Raw genomic sequence first — 20,217 nt, forward strand, 5'->3', positions numbered from 1 at the left:
TAGCACTGCGTTTTGCGGGTTGTTGTAGTAAAAGTTTTACGCATGTTACCGCAAACAACTTATTAAGTCACCTTCATGACGTCTTTTAACGCTTAAATCAAATTTATGTTTCTAATAATGTTTTTTCTAATGCTCATAAAATGAAACCTCGCGCAGAGTGACCAAATGCTGATTAGCCGCACCGGTACCGGTATGTTGGCGCCGTTGTGGGGCTGCCACACCGCCAAAACCATATAAACAATTTTTCCATTTTGCAGTTTCGAATGTCGGAAAATCAATCTATAAGCTAACGTAAAATGAAAAGCAACGCATGGATCGACTGAAAAGGAAATCGAGAATACTTAACTTTATTGAAATCAGACAAGCAGCGAGTTGGGATCAAAAAACTGTACCCGCAGTCCGATCATCAAAACGTGTAATAATAAAATCACTGAAACAATCGCAAAAATATAGTAAAAATAATGCGACAGCATTCCGTTTTGGTGCGCTAAAGAATTGGTGATTTTTGAGCGTAAGCTAGCCGTATGAGCTCGACCAATATTTTAACGGGTTCCACTTTTGTAGTGCCGACTTTTCAGTGTCCCGGTGGCAGTTCCATAATCCGGTGATGAAACCCACCCAATCCGGAGGCAGTAGCTCTAAGATGTCCGAGCCCATTGAGTATGTGACGCTGATTAGCGACGATTCTGATGGTGAGCCCTCGCCGAAAAGAAACGCCAATCCCCCTTCGACGGCATTGTCAGCTCCCAATCCTGGTCAGAAACAAAAGCACCCGGATGAAGACTCCAATGACGCACCTGCCACCAGCGATGAACGACGCACAAGTAGGCGCAATCGACCAAAAGTGGATTACAGCAACAGGCCCAGTGGAAGTGGAGAAACCGGCTCCAGTGAAAAGTCAGGATCGGCATCCATCGGAGCTAGCAACCAGCAGGCGGAGCGTCGCAGCCAAAACCAAAACCAAACCCGCAAGTCGGACGGCAATGTCAATTCCGTTTCCGGTCCCAATTCCGGAAATTCCAGAACGTCCCAGAACGGAGATTCCAAGGACCGGGATGCCGGCACGCCCACAGTTTTGTCTGGCCAGGAGGGCGCCGTTTTCCAATCTCGCCTGCCCTTTAACAAAATGACGCCCAACGAGGAGGCCTGCTTTCCGGACATCAGTCGCTCGGGCATTCTGGGCCATCGGGTATTTCTCAACATTCGTAACAGCCTGCTGCACATGTGGGTGGACAATCCCAAGGTCCAACTGAGCTTTGATAACGCATTGAAGAACCTGCCGCCGCCATTCGACAGCGAGCCCAGTTTGGTAAGGCGAGTACACTCGTTTCTGGAGCGTCATGGATTCATTAACTTTGGCATCTTTAAGCGACTTAAGCCATTACCCACCAAAAAGCTGGGCAAAGTCATTGTGATCGGGGCAGGGATCTCCGGCTTAGCAGTGGCGCATCAGTTGCAGCAGTTCGGTATGGATGTGATCGTCTTAGAGGCGCGCGATCGAGTAGGCGGACGGATAGCTACGTTCCGCAAGAACAGCTATATTGCCGATCTGGGAGCCATGGTTGTAACCGGCGTCTATGGCAATCCCATGACGATCCTAAGCAAGCAGATCGGTATGGACTTAGTGCCCATCCAGCAAACATGTCCACTGTACGGCCCAGACGGCAAACCCGTGCCCAAGGAGAAGGATGATGTGATCGAGAGAGAATTTAACCGATTGCTGGAATCAGCCAGCTACCTGTCCCACCGCCTTGATTTTAACTACGCCGGCAATTGCCCAGTCTCGCTAGGTGATGCCCTGGAGTGGATAATCAGTATGCAGGAGATGCAGGTCATGCACAAAAGGGCGCAGCACATGCAGGAGATCATAGCTATCCAAACGAAGATCATCGAACATCGTCATCGGCTGAAAAGCGTTAGAGAATCCATCGCCACGCTAAAGAATGAGCACTTGGCAATGATCAAGCAGCGAAAACCCAAAGGCGCAGATAGCGATCTTAATTACGGACGCCAAGAGTTTAACATACGGAATACTCAGATCAAAATGGAGGAAACAGTCAGGATGTTTCACGAGCTCTATGCCGCTGAAAAACAGATGGAAGCCAAGCTCCACGAACTGGAGCAAAACCGACCTAGGTAATTAGCCCGAAAACTTTAATAGCTTGAGTTTAAGCTTAATAAACTGCATTCTTGCAGCGATGTGTACCTCTCGTCCCGCGACCGCCTCATCTTGGACTGGCACTTTGCCAACTTGGAGTTTGCAAACGCCACCAGACTGAATAATCTATCCCTAAAGCACTGGGATCAGGACGATGACTTTGAGTTCATTGGTCACCACACAACTGTGCGGAACGGTTATTCATGTGTTCCTGTGGCTCTTACTGAAAACCTGGACATCCGCGTCAATAGCGCTGTCAAGGAGATTAAGTACGGCAGCAAAGGCGTGGAAGTGGTGGCGGAGAACATGAAGACATCCAATTCGCAGATGACCTACAAAGCAGACCTGGCCGTCTGCACACTTACTCTGGGCGTGCTCAAAGTAGCTGTAGCTCATGAGGAGTCGCAGCAGAGTAACACAGTCAAGTTCGACCCGCCTTTGCCGGACTGGAAACAGCAGGCCATCAAAAGGCTTGGATTCGGGAATCTCAATAAGGTTGTTCTATGCTTTGATCGCATCTTTTGGGATCCCAACGCGAATCTCTTCGGACACGTGGGCAGCACGACGTCCAGCAGAGGTAAGTGGTGTGTCTTTTTGCTTGAAGTTTCATTCATTCTGTTGCATATTAATTGCAGGAGAAATGTTCCTGTTCTGGAGTATAAGCTCATCTCCGGTGCTGCTCGCGCTAGTCGCCGGAATGGCAGCGAATCTTGTGGAGAGCGTGACGGACGACATCATAATCGGGCGATGTATGTCAGTGCTGAAAAACATCTTCGGGAATACCTCTGTTCCACAACCCAAGGAGACGGTGGTAACGCGCTGGCGTAGCGATCCCTGGGCCCGGGGGTCGTACAGCTACGTCTCCGTGGGTTCCTCGGGCAGTGACTACGATCTGCTGGCGGCACCGGTTATTCCGCCGTCCAGTAAAGATGTGGAGGGACTGCCTCGCCTATTTTTCGCCGGCGAGCATACGATACGGAATTATCCGGCCACTGTGCATGGGGCGTACTTGAGCGGATTGCGCGAGGCGGGCCGAATTGCAGATTACTATCTCGGCTATCCAGAGGGAACTCCACCGGACATTGGCTACTCGGTAGCTGAGGCGGCCAATCTTGTGTCCGTGGGAAATGTTGTTAAGCTGCGCGACCTCTCACCCAACCTTTCTGACTCCCCGTCGTCAAAGAAGTCGGAGGACAATTCAAACTCAAACACTGCCGACTCTACGGAGCTACAGTAACAATGTATTTAGCTTGTTGGACTTGGACCCCACCAATTACTTCTGGAGCGTTTAGTTTTTGTATCATACAACTGGGGCTCGCTGAAACTATGCTAGACCTATGTAAATACCTAAGACTATTCCACTAAGCATGGACCACTTTAGTTATTATGCAACCAATTATTTTATTACCTTTAATATATAAATTAAGAGAAAAAAGCAATAACACCGAACATAGCAAATCCTTTTCAGTGTTTCCTTCAGTTCAAAGTAACAAACCTTTGGGCGTCTATAATTGAGCAACGAATGCAATTATCTATTATAACTTATTGAACTTGTTTTGGTAAAAGGCTGTTACCCGTCAAAAGGCGAGTACTTCTGTTAAGAAATTGTGTTACCTAAAGGTATGTTTTCAATCATTGCGTAATTTAAATTTGATAAAATTGTAAGTAAATTGTAATTGTAAGTAAATTTGTAAGTAAAGCTATTTCATTTTACTTTTCAACTTGAAAACACTTGAAACATATTAACGTCTTCTTGTTATCAATAAAAATATGAAGTAGATATGTTTCCAAATTATGACATTTCAGATTAGAGACTTATGTGTAAACTATAATGTAAGCTCAATCCTTCGACTATTTATTTGGCAGTGAAGCAACAATTTTACTTAGAATATCAGTTGGTACTTCATTATACCTCCCAATTAATGGGTATCGAAAAGTGAAAACTGCGATGTTTTTGGGTCTCTCGGGTAGTTGGGCAACTTCTTTCGAAATTGTGTCAGTTCAACGACCTCCGCCGCAGTTCGCTTTCAATGGCAATGAAACGAAAGCTACACATCTTCCGCCGAAAGCTCCTGCCCCAATCATGGTGGGTCTCAGGGGCGAAAAGCTCAGAGTGCACTCGGCTAAACCCGATCGGCGGGGGTGAGTGGTGAGTATATATAAACACAACTACGTACATGTGTGTCGCTAGAACGGGTTAGATCCGATCGTACTATACCACGTATGTCAAGTTCAATGGCCGATATATTAGGTTCGCAGGTAATACTCGCAAAGCTTCGGCAAAGGGCATGGTCTGGTCTGGTATCGCAAAACTTAAAGTTGATTTAGTTTTCCACGATCGCATGCTTTTCTAACTACTAGTACAATAGCTTGCATATACGAGCAAGTCCACCGAGAGTGTATGCAATGGCCTTGAGTTGGGTCAACGACCGAAACTACTGACGTCGGACCTGAAAATAGATCACAATAGGAAAGTGCACTTCGCTTCTATCGATTGGCTTAAATATTTTGTGCAAACCCCCAAACTGAGTGCATTGTTCGGGCTTTACGAATATAAAAGGAAATCAATTCTGGGTACATATGGGTAATACAGTAGAGCCTTATAATATATATTATTTGCAACGCTTTAGTTTATATGTATCTTAGATTACAACACTAGTAAGTAACTAGTTAAAGCTAGTTAAAACTAGTTAACAAACCCTTTTGAAAACAGCAGTACAAAAAATTGGTTGATTTTTATTACAAGCCTCATAAATGAAGTGTTCCTAATAATATTTTTAAAAACCACGCAGATTTTAGCAACTTATGTGATAAAATGTATCACCGAAGAGATCTGCGTCCTTAGTGATCTTAATTAAATAAGGGCTAGGCTGTTGGAAACAAAATAAGTTTATTATTATTATTTATATTAGATATGTTCCATTTTATCATAGATATTTTCTATCTGAGATCTATGTACATACAATATATAAAATCCATCAATGTTTAGTAGACATTGTTTTACTAATATTCCGCCCAATACAAGGACAACTCCTTCGATCTAAAAATAAGCACTAATCTCTATACAAAATTATCCGCTTAGAAGCAAGAAGGATGCAAGAAGTGCCCACCACTTGACCATTCACCACCAAGTCACGTGGTCACGTGGTTTCTATCATCTGCACCACCCTCAATGCAGCGCAACTAGTGTGGAGCTTTTCGGCCGACGAACTATAAAAGCAGAATCAACCGCTGCAGTAACTCAGTTGGAGAGATAGATTCATTGACGAAGCTTCAAACCAGGTAACATAATGAGCGAGAACGAGCTTTCGGAAGCCGTCACCCGAGTCCTTTTGGAGCTCTACCAACGCCATGGCACACCTATGGTCTCGCAACCGATGGCCGGAGTTGGGGAGAATGCCTACGGACAGGTTCTCCGGGTGAGTTGGCCCACGATCGGGGACGCAGCCACCGTGGTGGTCAAAATGGCGCCTAGGAACGAGGCCCGAAGATCCCACATGCACGTGGTGGAGTACTATGCTCGCGAAGTCTTCATGTACCAGGAGGTATTCCCCGTTTTCCGGGAGCTAGCACCATATCAGAACACGCTCACCGTTGCACCGGTCCTACTGGCCAATTGCTTGACAGCTCCCGATGAGTTCCTGATATTCGAGGACCTCTCTGAAAGCGGATTTCTTCCCAATTCGCGCAGTATTATGCCTACCTACGACATCGTGGTCTGCTCCCTGAAAGCTTTAGCGGAGCTACATGCGTGCTCATTCATCCTCCAGCGGACCAATCCCTCGCAGTTCAAGAAGTTAGTGGGGTTCGTGAAGAAGGACAACCTCTTTACACCCGAAATTGAGGAGGTCACCATTGAGTTTGGAAAGGCACAGTTGCGCAGGGCGAGAAACATCCTGAGCGAATCCGATGGAGACCAAGTGGCTGCCGTCCAGGAAGTCCTGCAACTGTGCGAACAGCAGCTGAAATCCTTGGCTCTTTACTGTGTGGATGGAAATGCACAGACGCCACATGCTGTTATCTGTCATGGCGACTTCTGGAACAATAATATTCTCTATAGAAACGAGGTAATAATTCCTTTTAGTTCGTAGTTTTACTTTTGTTGCATCCGTCTTATTAACTTTTGATATTCCCCAGCCTAATTCCGATCAACCTGTGGAGGCCAAGCTGATCGACTTTCAAATGTCACGCTTTGCACCACCAGTTCTCGATGTAGTCCATTACCTATTTGCCTGCACGGAGAAGCAATTGCGGGACGAGCACTTTCCCGCCTTCATGGATGCTTACTACAACACGCTGGACCTGAAACTGGCCACCTGTAATCTTTCCCTCAAGGACATATATCCACGCAGCGTCTTCAATCGGCAATTGCAGCTTTTCGGGGTCTACGGCTTGATAATGGGAGCATTTTCGCTACCCTTTTTCATTTCCAACGCCAACGAAGTAATTGATATCGATACTGTTTCCGAGGCCATCCAGAATCTTTCGACATCTTCTGATGAACCCAAGTATAAGGAGCTAATTGAAGAATACGAAATGCTCAACGACCGGACTTTACCCATTTTCAAGCGGCGAATTACTGGTATCGTTGAGGATCTTATAAAATATAACATGACGGAGCCACTATTTAAAATGGACTACGAGCAAAGTGCTAAAGTATTATAAATAGTAAAATAAAACATCAATTTCCATAGAAGTTAAGGGTATAAATCATTTGAGTTGTAAGCGAGGCAAAACTAAAGCTTTTGCCAGTATACAGTTGTGATTCATTCATATTTATTCAGGGATTCTACAAATTCACAACTTAAATTAAAATCCGCATAACACATAATTTTACCTAAATGTCTGCAACTGGATTTGTGTAACTAAGGTTTAAGCTAAATATTTACAATTAGTAAATATAGTGATGATAATGCATTCCCTACCCTACCACATTCGGTAGCAAAACACAATTTGATTGTTTGCGGGTTTTTAAGGTAAATGATCTTTTTAAGAAATGCTACCAAATCAATCTTATTTTGAAATTTAGCAAAAATAATGTTTCATCAATTTCAACGCAACAGAAAAATTGTTTTTCAATGTAATGAGGGTAGTACTACTCTATTATTTAGTACTTTAAATTTACGATATAATGCGCAGCTATAGCTATTTGTATAGCTATTTACATGGCATGCACTTGCATAGTCCAAGAATAGACTGTATCTTAAACTAAAGGCCTACACAGTACAATATGTGACTTGCACTAAAACTAAGCTTTTGCGTGTCTTCTGGTGTATAATAAAATAACAACTCATTGAGTTTATTGCAGCAATACGTGGGGCTTGGCGTGTTACGTCCTAATGTCCAGCACTTGGATACGCAATCAGGAGACTTTCCTGACAATGGCTCCTGGTAATAATGGCTTTTACTGCATGACCTCCCGGAAGCGCTTCTGCCTCTCCAGACTCTCCACCTCTGCCCAGCAGTTGCGCATGTTGCGGAAGAGCTGAAAATAATTGATATGAGTAGATATCAAGTGCTTCTAACATGTAAGTAATCTCAAGTTGTACCTCGTCGATCCAGTTGTGTTCGGCCAACAGATCGTTCAATATTTCTGTTGATGTTTTTCCTGGGAACTGTTGCTGCTGCTCGGTTACTCGCTGCGAACAGTTGATGAACAGATTAAACTTTTCGTGTGCAATCTTGTGGAAGAGATCTGCACGAGCGGCACAGATGCGGCATAAGACAATGTCCTGCAGAAACGAAATAGCGTTAAAGTTATAAATGCTTCATAGATCTTAATTATTACTCACCTTTTCATAGACGATACGCGGATCAACGGGAATAGTCTGCATGGTGTTCGGATTATACGGCTCCCCGAAGAGCAGGAAACGCACAGCGATGCCTGGCTGGTGGCAACCGGCGCAATTCTTCTGGGTGAGATTGTTTTGTTCCCATTCGGAGAACACATGGCACTTGGGCCAAGTCTCAATGGAGGAGATTGTACTCCGCGTCCAAGGAGTGATGGCCAGCAGCTTGCGCTTGCAATTTTCCATGATATTGTCTACCACACGAACACTGCCCAAAAAGTAGTCGTCTACGGATGATGAGTTGATAGTAAGTGAGTGAGTGAGAATAAATACTAAGCAGTTTCGAATAGTTTACCCTTTTCCCGCGTTATTTCTGAGAAGAAGCTGGGATCGAGGGCCTGAGAGATCATAGTCTGAATATAGATCTCAAAATTATCCCTGTACGACAGATAGTCCTCCATGATCTTCTCAATAAACTGTTCGGTATCGTCGGCCAGCAGCTCTGATCGCATGAACTCGACAATTGTCTCGGTGTGTGAATGCAGTTGAATGCGCACCGGTGCTTTGAGGTAGAGTTTCTTCGTTTCGAGATTCCAAGAGGCGTACTGCAATCAAAAATGAGTGATTAAAATATATACCCATGGTGGAGGCCAAACCCTTGACAAACCTTTGACATGTTACGATAGAAGGTCTTTCCGTTTTGTCGGAAAGGCTCGTACTTTTGCAAAATGCACTTTGAGTCCACCTGCCAAATGGTGGGCCAATCGTTCACGAGATCCGATCGCAAAACTATAAAGTCGCCCGTCTAAAATTTGACCAGCAAAAGTGTTAGGAGTTAGGCTTCAACGTAAAAAGTATACTTATATCAACCTACTTTAAAGTTCTCCGAGTTGGCAGCTGCGCCCGAGGACGCGCTGGCATATCCCACATCAGCCACTCCGGACATATTCTGTTGCGAATTATAGCTTGGTTCGCCACTCGCCATTTGTTGCACATGTTGCTGCTGCTGGTGATGTTGCTGGTTGACCTGCATCTGCTGCAGTTGCTGGTGGTGTTGCTGCTGCTGTTGTTGTGTTTGTTGCAGGTCTGAGGAATGGTCATAGGTGCTCTTGCGCGGAGTGCCCTTCGACCGGCGAGCCAACTTTCGTTTCCCATAGCCCTTTCCATCATCGCTCTGCGTGTGGGGGGAGTGATAAGCAGGTTGTGAGACAGTGGTTTTCGAGGCCGGAGGCGAAAAACTTACGTCTTCCTCCTGCGGAGTCCAAACAGGATCCGTGTCCGAGTCGGTGAACTCATCCGGCTCGCCAACTACTCCACCATCGCCGGCGACAGAACTGGAATTCATGAGCATGGCATGCATGCTGCTCTGCTTGGCCTTGCGGGAGCATTGCTCCCTTCGCGGCGGCACACTCAAGGGGTCTGTGGAGAGCACAAAAGTGGGTTAGCAACATTGAACTGGACGTGGGGAGTCCCCAGGTGGCACGAACGGAACGGGACGAGATCCACAACAACAACATCAACTACAACAAACTAACACACCAGCAACACCATCTCCCACGGCCATGGAACACCAGCACCAGCACCTGGATCGGAATCTCCAGCGGATTCTGATCCGTCTTACAAGTACAAATAATAAAAATACACGGTTTATTTGGGTTTTTGAAAATTAATAATATTTGTTCTTCTCGATTTCATCTCAAAAATACTTTATACTTTTGTTCATGGGATTCTCCTTTTGTATGTTTTTTCTTTTTTTTGTTTGCTCTTTTAACAATTTAAAAGATAGCGTTTTCCTTGTTTTTTTTTTTGTTTTTGATGTCATTATGGTTGTTTTTTACATATACACACCGTCCAAGGGTCTAGTGGTCGGTTGTCTGTCTGGCTGTCTGTCCGTGTGGTGTGGGTGGTGGTGGTGCTGCGTGGGTGGGTGGTGCGGCTGCTACTGGCAGCCGCTAGTGCTGCCAAGGCCACAGCAGGTTTATAAAGTGATGAGGATTCGGCGCTGGTGCTGGCGTCGGCGTTGTTGAGTTCGAATTCGCAGTTGCATTCGCGCTGGCTGGCGTGTGGTGGTGATTGTTGTTGTTGTTGTAGTTGTTGCATGGCGTGGAAGTAGCGATAGTGGAGTGCTTATTGGTACTATGCTGTTGGTCAAGTAACATACCTTGACCCGCTCCAGCTGTCAGTTGGGCGCAATGCTGCTGCACAAAGTGCTGTCCGCTCATCGATTGCTGCTGTTGCGCCTGCTGTTGCTGCTGGGCGTATGGCCGGAAGGAGGTTTGATCCCCGGGCTGCTGGATCACCGACGACGAAGGTGCCGACTCCGCCGCGGCTGCAGCAGCCACCATTTGGGCGTGCGGACGCTTTTTGGGGAGTATTTGCGTCTGCGAGAGTATTTTGATACGATGCCCATCATCGCCGACGAGTCCTGCTATTCCATCAACTGCCTGGACGGCATCCCCCACTGACTGTGTGGCCTGTGAGGTTGTGGGCTCATCACCGCTTCCAGAACCTTTGCCTTTCCGCTTGTACGGAGCTCGTGGGTAATTTAACTTCCGCGATGGCTTCACTACAGGCGGCGGATCGTCGTCCCGCTCGCCCTGCAGAAACTTCAGATAGCTGTCCATAAACTGAGTCTTCTTCTCCCCAATCAGCGTGCCCACGCTCACAGGCTTGGGAGCAACAGGACTGTACGCCGTTGATGCACTGGGTCCGGTGCTTGAAGGCGTCGCGGGCGGCACCGCTGAATGACCATGCCCATTATTGGATGCATGCGAGTTGGGTGGGCAGTTCGATGGCTCCGGGGAGGGAGTCTTGTTCGGATTACGTATGCCAAAGTTTGTGTTATTCGTGGAGGAGTTGGTGCCGCGACCGTTGCTGGACAGGGAGTTGGCATAGCCCTGTTTCGGTGTGGCTGTGGCATCAGCCAAAAAGTCCAGTTCCTCTTCGATGTTAGGCACGATGACCTTGTTGCTGGCCGCTGCTGCTGCCGCCGCCGCTGCAGCCGCGTTCGCCTCCTCCTCTTGCTGTTGAGTGGCTTCGCTCTTCTCCTGGCGTTGCTGCTGCGCCTGCTGCTGCTGTTGCTGTGTGTAGGCTTGCTGGTGTTGTTGCTGCGTATAGGCCGCCTGCTGTTGCTGCTGTTGTTGTTGCTGCTGCTGTTGCTGTTGCTGCATGCAGGCAGTGTACTGGGAGGCAATCGGCTGGGGGAAGGCTGGATAGTATTGGGCCAACTGGGTCAAGTGTGACTGGGCCTGCGAGGACTGCAGGTGTGCAGGCTGTGGCAAGTGTTGCTGCTGTTGTTGCTGCGCTTGCTGCTGCTGGTGTTGCTGCTGTTGGCTCTGCTGAGGATATGTGGGTATGTTGATTGTGGCCGCTGGCGAAACGGACGCCGCATTGTTTTCCGTCTTCAGCGGTGAATTCCACTTGCTATTGAAGTCGTAGTACGTGTTCTGTTGCTGCTGTTGCTGATTGTGCTGCTGTTGTTGCTGCTGTTGCTGCTGCAACTGATGATGCTGCGGCTCCTGGGGACTGCGCACATTGCCGTAGTCGCTGCTACTGGGGATGAGCGTTTTCTTCGGCTGGCGCTTGCGTGGAGTCTTCGCTGGTTTAGGCGGCGGCTTCACCTCCTCCTGTAAGCAAGTGTGGAAAGAATGAGGATTAGAATACTCAGCATCACCACAGATTATAAGCAAACAGCACTATCAATAGCTTGGACATTGGGACATTAGAAACGGTTGGTAAACGTGTACACTGGCTGATAAAAGGAACAGGCTGCTCCCAGAGCATTTTATGGGGTCTTTAAGACTTGGCTGCGAGCGGCAAACGCGGTTGGTGCTTGGGTTTACCCCCATTAAGATTGGATCATACCATTATAACATAACGTCACAGTTCAAAGTGGCCACAGGACTTTAAATTAGATAATTAGTTAGCAGTATTTGAAGCAATTTTTGTTAGATTAAACAGAACAATTTCAAATAAAGCTTATAACAAAAGGCCAAAGGAATAGCTTCCACCATTATACAAGAAATAATCGAAGGGGCATGCATATTTTTACAAAAACATAAGCTACAGAGGAAAACATTTTTTGTAAGCTTTACATATATTCGAAAACAAGAAAGCCCAATTAATACTTCTATTGAATTAGTCTTCATATTCTTGATTTAGATAAATATTTGGAATTTTGTATTTATACACATGTGCTTTTTATTTAAGCTACCAGTAGTCTGTCAAGTTACGTGTTGTCAATTAAAATTTATTTGTATTCATTAATGAGCAACAAACATACATTTAAACCAATCAAAAAGAAAAAGCGTAGACCGGCTTGTAGACCGTGAACTGAATAAGATATTTTCCAAACTAGTATAGTTAAGTTGGTAGAGGATTTAAAGAAATAGCATTAAAAGCAAATAAAACCAAATAAAGGCAGAACACAAACAAATTAAACAAATAGAAACGGAAATAAAAAAAATGACATACAAACCTTTGGCACTACTTGAATCTGTGACGCTAAGTTGCCCGCCGACGGCGACATGATCATGTTGGCTACCACGTGCTGGCGCCGACCGGAGGACTGGGATTGGTTGTGATTGTGCTCCTGCAGCTGCAGTTGCTCCCCATCGACCACGCCCGCGGGATAGAAGGTTTGTTTGATCTCCAGCCCGGGCGGCAGGTTGAACACTAGATTTTCGCCACCACCGCCGGCGTCCACTGAGGATGCCTCACTGGCAAAATCAAGTTGTCGCTGTTCCTGTTTCACCTGCAGCTGCAGGACGTTCTTTATGTCTTCCTGCCCCGCTCCATCGTCCTCCAGCTTCGTCCAGCAGAGGTTCTGCTGCTGCTGTTGCTGCTGCTGCAGGGTGCTTTGTATCACAGATGAGTAGGCCACCGTGGTGGGTGTGGCAGCAGCAGACGATCCAGCGCCAGCTTCTTGCCGCCTTTGCACAGGGGACGCCGTCTTGTAGACAATCACCTGGGCCTGCGGTGTGCTGACCACGTCCACCGCATGTAAATTCGTGATGGGCGATCCATCTGCGGAGCTCAGCGCCGGACTGGCATATTGCGCCGGATAGGATCCCGCCGGAACTGGCACTGCCAGCGGCACCGGACTGGCATCCTGTTGGTCTACTAACGTTGCCCGATACGGCTGGCCATCCTTCCGCGTCACCTTGACCTTCCGGCCATCAATGGTGTAATAGGTGTCCGGTTCCGTGTCTGCATCGGCGATTTCCTGTTGCAGTTGCTGCTGGAGCTGCTGCTGCTGCTGCTGCGCCGCTGCCTGTTGTTGCTGCTGCTGCTGCTGTTGCAGTTGGATCAGGTAAATCGAGTCGTTGTAGGCTTTTAATTGCTTTTCCTGCTTAATCTGCTACAGCGCACCGTACATAGATTGAATCGGAAAGTGTTTGGTTTGGGATTGATTCGACATAGAGAGGCTAGACTTAGTCTATGCTTTGATGGGTTGATTGGGAGGGATGTTATGTTAGTATGCGATAAATGCGATAGAGCCTGCGGGGTTTTTAATAAGTATGTGTGCTTCCCCAGAAGCTAGTTTACTGATAGCAGAGTGATCTGAAAGCCGAACGTAAAACAAACGAATCCTACTCACCACTTTATCAGCCACCAGATTGAGCTGTTGCTGTTGCGCCTGCTGCTGTTGCTGTTGGGCCTGTTGCTGTTGCTGCTGCGCCTGTTGCTGTTGCTGCTGCGCCTGCTGCTGTTGCATGGCAAGGAAGGTGTTCGATATCATGTTCGGAGTGTTCCAGGTCAGCGACGTCGACGTCAGAGCCACCGTTGTGGGCGATGGTGAGGCTCCACTCGACGAGGAGTTCTCCCCGTAGTAGTTTGAGGCCACATTGTTGACCACAGCAGCCGCTGCCGCCGACACGGCCGCCTGGTTCTGAAACGAACTGAGCTGCTTGTCCAGCGAACTGGGCAGCTGCAGCTGCCGGTGCGGCGTGCTCACCGCAGACGAGGCATAGTGGGCGGGCTTCGGCTGGACACTGGCCGCCGCCGCATGGTGGTAGATCTGCTGGAATACTGGGTTGTAGCTGCCAATCGGTGACGGAGGCACAAAGCTGCCACCACTGGCGGCCGCCGCATTGAAGCTGGCGATGCTGGCAGCCGTAATGGTGGCCAGGTGTGGATGCTGGAAGTCCTCTGCTGTTCCGCCGGAGCTTCCGGCACTGGCGGGCACGATGCGGTTGTAGGCGTACGACCAGGGACTGGAGTTGGGATCCATGGTTGGCTTGGGATCTTCTACTGCTGATGGCTGGTAACTGAAATAAATAAAAAAGCGTTAGTGGATTTGGAAAACAGTTTTTGGCTAGCTTATATTAAGGATTAACTAGTTAGTGCTCATTATTGTTCGGATACATTTTCAATGGTCATATGATAAGGTCTCGCCCATATTCATCAATTGAGCGGTAGCTTAGATTAGATCTCTCTAAATCTCTTCCAAAATGTTGTGCCTTATAAAATAACATGAGTATATTGTTATCACAAGCTGCTTGGGGAAAATGGCGCGAATCCAATTAATGTTATTTATGGATTGATACTAATTATTTTAAAATGATTATTTATATGTACTTTAATCGAAAAAAAATATTTTGTTTATCTTTTATTGTAATCAATAAACAAAAAATTTGGCAAAAACAGTGATTTTGCGAGTGAAACACTCCTGTTTTGTGGTTCCCAAACTTTTCTACACTCAAGGGCTCCCCCTTTTTTTTCATATCTTCATTTTTTTTGTATCCCTTTTGGCCACGATGCGCTTGGTTCCCCCTTCAAAAAAATTGGCGTCTGTATTTTTTGCCTTGGCGCTCGACCGCAAAAAGACCGCATTTTGGAGTTTCGGCGACAATGGGTTAATTTGGGTGCTCACTTATGACATTACAATGGCGGGGCCATCACATTGGCAGGGTTTTATGCTGTTTTTGGTAATGTTTTTCTGGCTGGGAATAGGATTTTTTCCCGTATTTTCCGCTTGTACATATATGTATCCATGCACACACACACACGCACACATACTCACACACACGGGCGTACATGCGTGCGTGTTGGAAGAGTCACTAACTTTTAGTCGTTATAGAATCGGAACTGTCGGTCTGCTCGGGCCCAGCATTATCTTCACATCGAATCGGACAGCACAACAACGCTCCAATATGCACGAGCGAATTTTATGTTTAATTAACAGCGAAACGTTCTTTTTTTTAGATTCGGTGCATAACTTTTTTGTGGATGAAACAATCTCCAAAATGGCCGCTCTGCTGCCAGTGAAAAACGAACCACTGGCTCAGGTGAATAATGCCACGGTGAACTTGTTCATCGGTTCACTAATTCGCTCGCCGAGTGTTTATTGTTTGTTTTGCCGTCGTCCTCGCACTTCGTCTTTGTTAATTTCCTCAAAACGTATCGTGGGATTTGTGTTATTTGTCGCTCAGGTTAGTCATGCAAATAATTCATTCACGTTGTGGGGAGCATTTATCAATCAAAATGTGACAAGCTACTAAATTCACATGTGCTGCTCTATAGCATTAAGTGTTGTATAATACAATTTTTGTTATTATTCGGTCATTATTCGGCTGTTCACTATTTAATAGTTAATTTTGTTGTTTATTTACATTTTATGAGCATTTCTTAAGGCACATTTGATAAGATATAAACAAATTAATCGCTACTCCGGTAAAGATTGTGTTTACTTCACTCGCGCGTTTTCTAACACTGATCATGTGAAACTAGTAAATTTTAAAAAACCATGAGAAATCAACAAAATCTCAAAATACTAAAACGAAGTTCTCTTAACCTAAATATCATGTTAATGCTACGATTTATGTAGTATATATAAGGTTTTAAATTATATAGAACAATTAAAACCACCCCCATTTATATACTTTCCAACACTTATTGTTCAGAACCACTAGACCAGAACCCCAATGGAAAATGCTGCTGATATAATTTTAAGGATCAATTGAGGAAAAATTAAGAGTTTTTACTTTCGGTTTTTAAGCTTTAATTTAAATAAACTTCAAACCATGTAATACAAAACATTTAATACATATCTTTAAATCAAAATCTGTGATATTTAAAAATGTTGAATGCGGTATGATACGGTAGTTAGTAATAGTGGTATATTGTTCTTTAAATATAATTAATTTTTATACATTTTGGCATTCATCGTAGAGAAATACAAAATAGCATTATCCTTTGTATTAACTCTGATTGTTACCCAGTACTGTTTAAGATCCAACAGTAGTCAATTTTTAATCGATTTTACCACAAATATTACCAAAGCAATAACTGATGTAAATATAAAGCATTTAAAATCCCTAAAATTCAATTTAAAACCATCGCCATGCGATATGTGTTGCCTTAGCCAGCACTGTTCCGCTGGAACCAGTTCGATAACCTGCTGTTTTATTGTTGGTTCACGTACTAATGACAGTCATTTTACGTATTCATTGCTAAAAGAAAACTGAAAAAATACATTTGCCCGAATTTCCGGTTAGTCATCCGCCCACACCGATCTTCATTTAGTCCTAACCGAATCAAAGGAGAGGTGCGTAGTGCCCAGTTGCCGAGGAATCGGAGTGAAAACCGCCAGCAGCTGGCTGCTCCTCTGCGTACGTGTAAATCTGGGTGAGACGCCCACTAAATAGCAATCACAACATTTCCAGAGAGCACATAGCCATGGACTTCGGAGACGATTTTGCTGCCAAGGAGGAGGTGGATCCGGCGGCCGAGTTCCTGGCGCGCGAACAGTCGGCTCTCGGGGATTTGGAGGCGGAGATTACGGGGGGATCTGCATCAGCTCCTCCGGTTGCATCCACAGACGAAGGCTTGGGTGAGCTCCTGGGAGGCACCGCCTCCGAGGGCGATCTGCTCTCTGCTGGCGGCCCTGGTGGCTTGGAATCCTCCACAGGCAGTTTTGAGGTCATTGGTGGCGAGTCCAATGAACCCGTGGGCATATCCGGTCCACCCCCCTCGCGGGAAGAGCCCGAAAAGATACGCAAATGGCGTGAAGAGCAGAAGCAACGACTGGAGGAGAAGGACATCGAGGAGGAGCGTAAAAAGGAGGAACTCCGACAGCAATCCAAGAAGGAGCTGGACGACTGGTTGCGTCAGATTGGCGAGTCCATATCAAAGACCAAGCTGGCGTCCCGAAATGCCGAGAAACAAGCCGCGACCCTGGAGAACGGCACCATCGAGCCAGGCACCGAATGGGAGCGCATAGCTAAGCTCTGCGACTTCAATCCCAAGGTGAACAAGGCGGGCAAGGACGTCTCCCGCATGCGATCCATCTACCTGCACCTCAAGCAGAATCCCATCCAGGTGCAGAAGGGCACCTAGGTAGTTTTAATTACGCACTCGCCTAACCACATTAAGTTGAATATGAAAATTATTATTGAAAGTATTCGCTGTATATTCCAATTTATGATACATAAAATATTATTATTGCTGCTATAACATAGCTGCAATCATCGTTTTGTCTAATGAATGCAATAAAGAATGTGCACACAGTTGTCCTGCTTTCCTCGACTATCATATACCCTTCACACAAAATAAGAAATACAAAGAAAAACGACATGAAAAAGTTAGGAAAAAGAACAAATAAAAAAAAAACAGGATATGACAACTAGAGTGTTTTTCTTTCGTTTTGTAATTCAATCAGGGTTGCACATCAAGGGACTATAATAATTTCCAGTTTTCTTGTTAATAATTATATTTATAACTCTTAAATGCATTATCAAACCAGTTTGTACAACGCATTTATTATTCTTATCTCTAGTAAAACACAATACATACAACTTATTTTCATCACATATTTGTGTTGGAAATATTAATGGGAATTATGTATGTGTATGATTCTGCATTCATTAAATTAAAGAGAAACCTACTCAGTAAGGTATATGTCATTGCAGAGCTGGGACAAAGTATGCATTATATTAATGAAATGCGTAATACGCATAGAAAAGCTAATTATAATAATGAAATGTGGATATCGGAAATCATAATTTAATTATTTCCATCGCTTAAAATTGCTTTCTACTAGTTTTGCAGAAATGGCTCAAGATCCAAAATCGCAGATGACGGAGACACTTACGAACCACAAGAGAAAGGACTATCTTCATTGGGATGACTACTTTATGGCCACCTCCCTGTTGTCCGCTAAACGCAGCAAAGACCCCGTCACCCAAGTAGGCGCCTGCATCGTAGACTCGCGGAATCGGATAGTGGCGATTGGATACAATGGGTTCCCACGAAACTGCAGTGATGACGTCTTTCCGTGGTCAAAGGCTAAAAAAAAACGCGCGCATGACTTTGATCCCCTAGAAGACAAAAAGTTGTACGTGGTCCACGCGGAGGCCAATGCAATCCTGAACAGCATTGGCATGAGTTTGACTGGAACGCGGCTATATACCACTCTGTTTCCCTGCAATGAATGTGCCAAACTCATCATACAGGTAATTAATATTATAATTATCATATTATCATCAAATTATTATTATTATATTATCAATAAACAAGAAAGAAAGCCTGCTTCAAATAAAAACAGAAATGATATATAGTCAAAAAATTAGTGTATGCCAAATTAGAAAGGGTGAAAAAATATCTAAACATTTTTCAAAAGTGTGGTGTGATAGTTTTGAGCAGTTTGTTAAAAGGGGTGTGGCCAAATTTGATTAGGTATACAGATTGAAATTGGCAAGACTACTAAGAAAACAAAAAAATTTAAACATTTTGTAGGAGTTAACGTCTATGTCTCTGGAATCTGCATGCTTAATCTCAACATTCTACTTTTTACTTAATACTTTATAAGGTCGGAAACGTTTCAGCTAGTGTAAGTGCACACGGGAAATTTCAACACTTTCTGGAATATCGGTAAAAATTGGGAAAACAAAAATAATAAAACAAAAAAAACATAAAATATTTTTAAAAGTGTGGGCGTGACAGCTTTGGCCAGATTTTGGGCGTAGGAGTTGCTTTCTTCTGATTTTTAAATACTTGTCAACGTATTAGTATACCCTTTTACTCTACGAGTAGCGGATATAATCATCATTACATCAACATTTATGTCGGCTTACCCGTTTGTATTCCAGGCGGGGATCTCTCAGGTGCTCTATTTGTCCGACAAGTATGCGGATAAGCCCACATACCGTGCATCGAAGCGAATGCTGGATGCAGTGGGCGTGGAATATAAGCGACACATTCCCCAAAAAAAAAGTATCATCATTGATTTTGACACCTACACAGAAGAAGATCCGAACGCATCCCTGGGCGAACAAACTACATCTTAGCTAAATTGACAATTTTTAAAGTGTTTAAACTAAATTTGACGTGATCCGAACGAATATGTAGACAAATGATAAAATGGAAGCAATGCTTCTACTTTGTTTAACAGTACTAATATAAATCAGTTTAACTAAAAACAAAAACGTCTTACCTTTTTATCGGAAAGTTTTCGGGATATCACCATTAATTCATACCACTCTCTTTAACGTTTGTTTAGGCTCGTAAAATTAAAATCAAAATATTGCGGAACTAATCTAGATCCCATATTCTAACCATATGGGGGAAGAAAAGTAATACATTTCGGAACGGATTACAATTTCTTTGTAGAACATAAACGTTTCAGACGCTTCTTTTAATTCGCCCGCACAGATCGTTAAAATGTTTTTAATTAGCACCCATTAAGGAAGATGGTTCACTTGCACTAATTGAGTTGGAAAACGGAAGACTGTCAGGTGAGACTCTTGGCATGCACAGGTGTCCACCGGAGACCGCTGCGCGATGAAAGTGCTGCACAAAGGTCAAAATACATGGTACTTTCTGACAAAAACCGGGAATTAAATCCTATAATTCATTCGTAAAATATTAAATTATTAATTAAACTGATCGAAAATGGAAAACAGGGTATTTTTGTAATGAAAACTACTCTGTACCACTTTATACAACCGTAATTAAAGGACCTTGCAAGTTCTATTGCTGCGCCACACATTAAATTAATTAAGTTAGCCACTTTTGAACTTTGATGTTGCGTTGGCAAAAAATTCGCATGCAGCCATTTTAAATACCGGCTGAGCAAAATGTTTATGGGATGTTTTTCAATGGCATGCCAGCACGAAGGAGCTCCCACCTGACCAACCCGCCCATTCAGGTGAGAGTGGCGTGCGGCCAACCGGCCATTAGTACTGGAATATGCAAAACACTGCGCGGAACCGGACGAGGATGCCAATAAGAACAGCGGCGAGGACACTCGACCTCCATGCACTTTTGTCT

General features: G+C 44.8%; 6 protein-coding genes across 20 annotated transcripts in view; 5 read left to right on the forward strand and 1 right to left on the reverse strand.

Moving 5' to 3' along the window:
* Positions 1-20,217, forward strand: part of LOC6545750 (peritrophin-44) — a 28,328-nt gene that overhangs the window by 2,297 nt on the left and 5,814 nt on the right. The window contains exons 3-5 of the mRNA XM_001973412.3: positions 12,889-12,893; positions 18,657-18,667; positions 19,266-19,275. Coding sequence (XP_001973448.2) covers positions 12,889-12,893; positions 18,657-18,667; positions 19,266-19,275 — 26 coding nt within the window. The remainder of the gene's footprint in view (positions 1-12,888; positions 12,894-18,656; positions 18,668-19,265; positions 19,276-20,217) is intronic.
* LOC6545751 (possible lysine-specific histone demethylase 1) lies at positions 181-4,064 on the forward strand. Of its 4 annotated transcripts, XM_026977294.1 has the most exons (5): positions 181-511; positions 565-1,309; positions 1,370-2,136; positions 2,197-2,735; positions 2,794-4,064. In XM_026977294.1, the coding sequence occupies exons 2-5, from the start codon at positions 608-610 to the stop codon at positions 3,393-3,395; spliced, it is 2,610 nt and encodes an 869-aa protein (XP_026833095.1). In that variant the 5' UTR covers positions 181-511; positions 565-607; the 3' UTR covers positions 3,396-4,064. The 4 variants fall into 4 exon arrangements, with proteins under 4 accessions (XP_026833095.1, XP_026833093.1, XP_026833094.1 ...); XM_026977292.1 differs by having other exon boundaries at positions 565-2,136; XM_026977293.1 differs by having other exon boundaries at positions 181-1,309; positions 2,794-3,816.
* LOC6545752 lies at positions 5,400-7,110 on the forward strand. Its single transcript, XM_001973414.3, has 2 exons — positions 5,400-6,225; positions 6,296-7,110. The coding sequence occupies exons 1-2, from the start codon at positions 5,449-5,451 to the stop codon at positions 6,821-6,823; spliced, it is 1,305 nt and encodes a 434-aa protein (XP_001973450.1). The 5' UTR covers positions 5,400-5,448; the 3' UTR covers positions 6,824-7,110.
* Positions 6,913-15,842, reverse strand: LOC6545753 (putative uncharacterized protein DDB_G0271606). 12 transcript variants are annotated; one of them, XM_026977288.1, is made up of 11 exons: positions 15,561-15,842; positions 13,547-14,216; positions 12,425-13,237; positions 10,109-11,573; positions 9,191-9,366; positions 8,822-9,121; positions 8,615-8,752; positions 8,303-8,552; positions 7,951-8,234; positions 7,708-7,890; positions 6,913-7,643 (listed from the first exon to the last, which is right to left on the reverse strand). In XM_026977288.1, the coding sequence occupies exons 2-11, from the start codon at positions 14,177-14,179 to the stop codon at positions 7,563-7,565; spliced, it is 4,323 nt and encodes a 1,440-aa protein (XP_026833089.1). In that variant the 5' UTR covers positions 14,180-14,216; positions 15,561-15,842; the 3' UTR covers positions 6,913-7,562. The 12 variants fall into 12 exon arrangements, with proteins under 12 accessions (XP_026833089.1, XP_026833087.1, XP_026833088.1 ...); XM_026977286.1 differs by having other exon boundaries at positions 12,425-13,306; XM_026977287.1 differs by lacking the exon at positions 15,561-15,842 and adding an exon at positions 15,014-15,218 and having other exon boundaries at positions 12,425-13,303.
* Positions 15,302-19,374, forward strand: LOC6545755 (probable deoxycytidylate deaminase). Its single transcript, XM_026977300.1, has 3 exons — positions 15,302-15,380; positions 17,990-18,401; positions 19,038-19,374. The coding sequence occupies exons 2-3, from the start codon at positions 18,000-18,002 to the stop codon at positions 19,233-19,235; spliced, it is 600 nt and encodes a 199-aa protein (XP_026833101.1). The 5' UTR covers positions 15,302-15,380; positions 17,990-17,999; the 3' UTR covers positions 19,236-19,374.
* LOC6545754 (clathrin light chain) lies at positions 16,304-17,530 on the forward strand. The gene is made up of 2 exons (XM_001973416.3): positions 16,304-16,495; positions 16,614-17,530. Exon 2 carries the CDS (start codon positions 16,627-16,629, stop codon positions 17,284-17,286), a length of 660 nt encoding a protein of 219 aa, XP_001973452.1. The 5' UTR covers positions 16,304-16,495; positions 16,614-16,626; the 3' UTR covers positions 17,287-17,530.

The sequence above is a fragment of the Drosophila erecta genome, unplaced genomic scaffold (assembly GCF_003286155.1).
Source record: "Drosophila erecta strain 14021-0224.00,06,07 unplaced genomic scaffold, DereRS2 tig00000021-arrow-pilon, whole genome shotgun sequence".
Taxonomy (NCBI): domain Eukaryota; kingdom Metazoa; phylum Arthropoda; class Insecta; order Diptera; family Drosophilidae; genus Drosophila; species Drosophila erecta.